This window comes from Nannospalax galili, unplaced genomic scaffold (assembly GCF_000622305.1).
Source record: "Nannospalax galili isolate Female #2095 unplaced genomic scaffold, S.galili_v1.0 scaffold936, whole genome shotgun sequence".
Lineage (NCBI taxonomy): Eukaryota > Metazoa > Chordata > Mammalia > Rodentia > Spalacidae > Nannospalax > Nannospalax galili.
This window is the reverse complement of record NW_008337142.1, coordinates 1,564,564-1,566,479: the sequence shown is the minus strand read 5'-3', so window position 1 is coordinate 1,566,479 and position 1,916 is coordinate 1,564,564. Positions and strand designations below refer to the sequence as shown.

Genomic DNA, 1,916 nt, shown 5'->3' with positions numbered 1-1,916 from the left:
AAATAAATTTGTGTCACTTAGAATCTGTCTATAGTGCAGATCACTAGCCTAGAGATTTCAAGACCTGAGTTTTATTAATCTCATAAAGACAAAGATGAAAAATGAGTAAAATACAACAAAAACTGGAAAAACCAATAGAAGCAATGAACTCTATATTTTGTTACAGCAGTCTGACTAGATTAAGACGATAAATAGTCCTAGTTCAGTGAAAAAATAATAATTGGCAATTTTTGGGGGGGGGTGTATTTTTTTGTCTTTTTTGTTGAGACAGGGTCTCCTTGTAGCCTCAGCTGTCCTGGAACTCACTATGTAGACCAGGCTGTCCTGGAACTCACAAAGATCTGCCTGCCTCTGACTCATAAGTGCTGGGATTAAAGGCATGCGCCACCAATTTTGAATGTGGACTTTGAACTTTTCCAGTTAGGAATTTTCTGATGGCCTCACATAAGACTTTTCTTTCCTAGACCTCAGTTCATTCATCTGTGTTCATCTCTAAAAACATTTCTTCTGGGACACAGAATAATTTAGCCTTAAGGAAAAGTTGCATTATGCTATTGTGGCTTGCCTTACATCAAGGCTGCTGCAAAGGTCACATCAAGAGAAGGCATGAAGAGGACATGATGAGTGGGATATCTCCCCTGGATTTGTCAGTCTGGTCTCTTTCTCTTTGCTGCAGGGAAACCATACAATTCCCAATGAAGAACAACACAGAAGTGACCATGTTCATCCTCGCTGGGTTAACTGATGACCCAGACCTCCAGATTCCACTCTTCATCCTTTTCCTTCTCATCTACCTCAGCACTGTGCTTGGGAACCTGGGAATGATTGGGTTGATTCTGCTGGACTCTCACCTCCACACACCCATGTACTTTTTCCTCAGTCATCTCTCCCTGGTGGACCTTGGATACTGTTCAACTGTCACTCCCAAGGTGATATCAGGTCTCCTCCCAAGAGACAAAATCATATCTCACAATGCTTGTGGCACTCAGCTCTTCTTCTTTGGAGGCTTTATCATCACAGAAGTTTTTCTTCTGTCTTCCATGGCATATGACCGCTATGCAGCAGTGTGTAAACCCCTGCATTACACCACCACCATGACCACAAACAATTGGACTTGTCTGACCATAGGCTCCTATGTCTGTGGCTTTCTGAATTCCTCCATCCACACTGGGAACGTTTTCAGACTCTCCTTCTGCAAGTCCAATGTGATTGACCACTTTTTCTGTGATGCCCCTCCTCTTCTAGCCCTCTCATGCTCAGACACTTACATTTGTGAGATTGTTATATTTTCACTAGGGGGATTTAATGTTATTTTCTCTATTGTGGTCATCTCCATCTCCTACTTGTTTATATTCATCACCATCCTGAGAATGCGCTCATCTGGAGGACGCCAGAAGGCTTTTTCCACCTGTGCTTCCCACCTCACTGCAGTGTCCATCTTCTATGGAACCGTCATCTTCATGTACCTACAGCCCAGCTCCAGCCACTCCATGGGCTCTGACAAGATGGCATCTGTGTTCTACACCATGGTCATCCCCATGCTGAATCCTCTGGTCTACAGCCTGAGGAACAAAGAGGTGAAGGGTGCCTTCCAAAAGGCTGTGGGGAGAGCCAAGTCTACTATGAAATTCATATTTTAATTGCATGCTGAAGCTATAATAGAACCATTTTATTCCCTTCACATATAGATTGAAAACTTTTTCTATCTAGTCCTTATATTTGTAAATTATTGTCATAATTTTCCCTTCTTATTTTCAAGCTTACGGATCAAAATATTCACTAATAATAGTACTAGACCTAGAAATAACCAATCAGAAATAAAAATCTGTTTACAAGAAATGCTAATTTTAAAGGTCTTTAAAAATAAATATGATCATCTGAAACCTATCATGGTCTTACACAGTCATATGTGCATG

The 1,916-nt window shown here is 41.2% G+C and overlaps 1 protein-coding gene across 1 annotated transcript; it reads left to right on the top strand.

Moving 5' to 3' along the window:
• The first annotated feature begins 695 nt into the window (after positions 1-695).
• LOC103733351 (olfactory receptor 5B12-like) lies at positions 696-1,640 on the top strand. Its single transcript, XM_008832173.1, has one exon. It carries the CDS (start codon positions 696-698, stop codon positions 1,638-1,640), a length of 945 nt encoding a protein of 314 aa, XP_008830395.1.
• Positions 1,641-1,916: the final 276 nt, after the last annotated feature.

What these genes read in the sequence shown, in the direction of transcription:
- LOC103733351 (XM_008832173.1), top strand. Translation starts at nt 696, where the DNA reads ATGAAGAACAACACAGAAGTGACCATGTTCATCCTCGCTGGGTTAACT.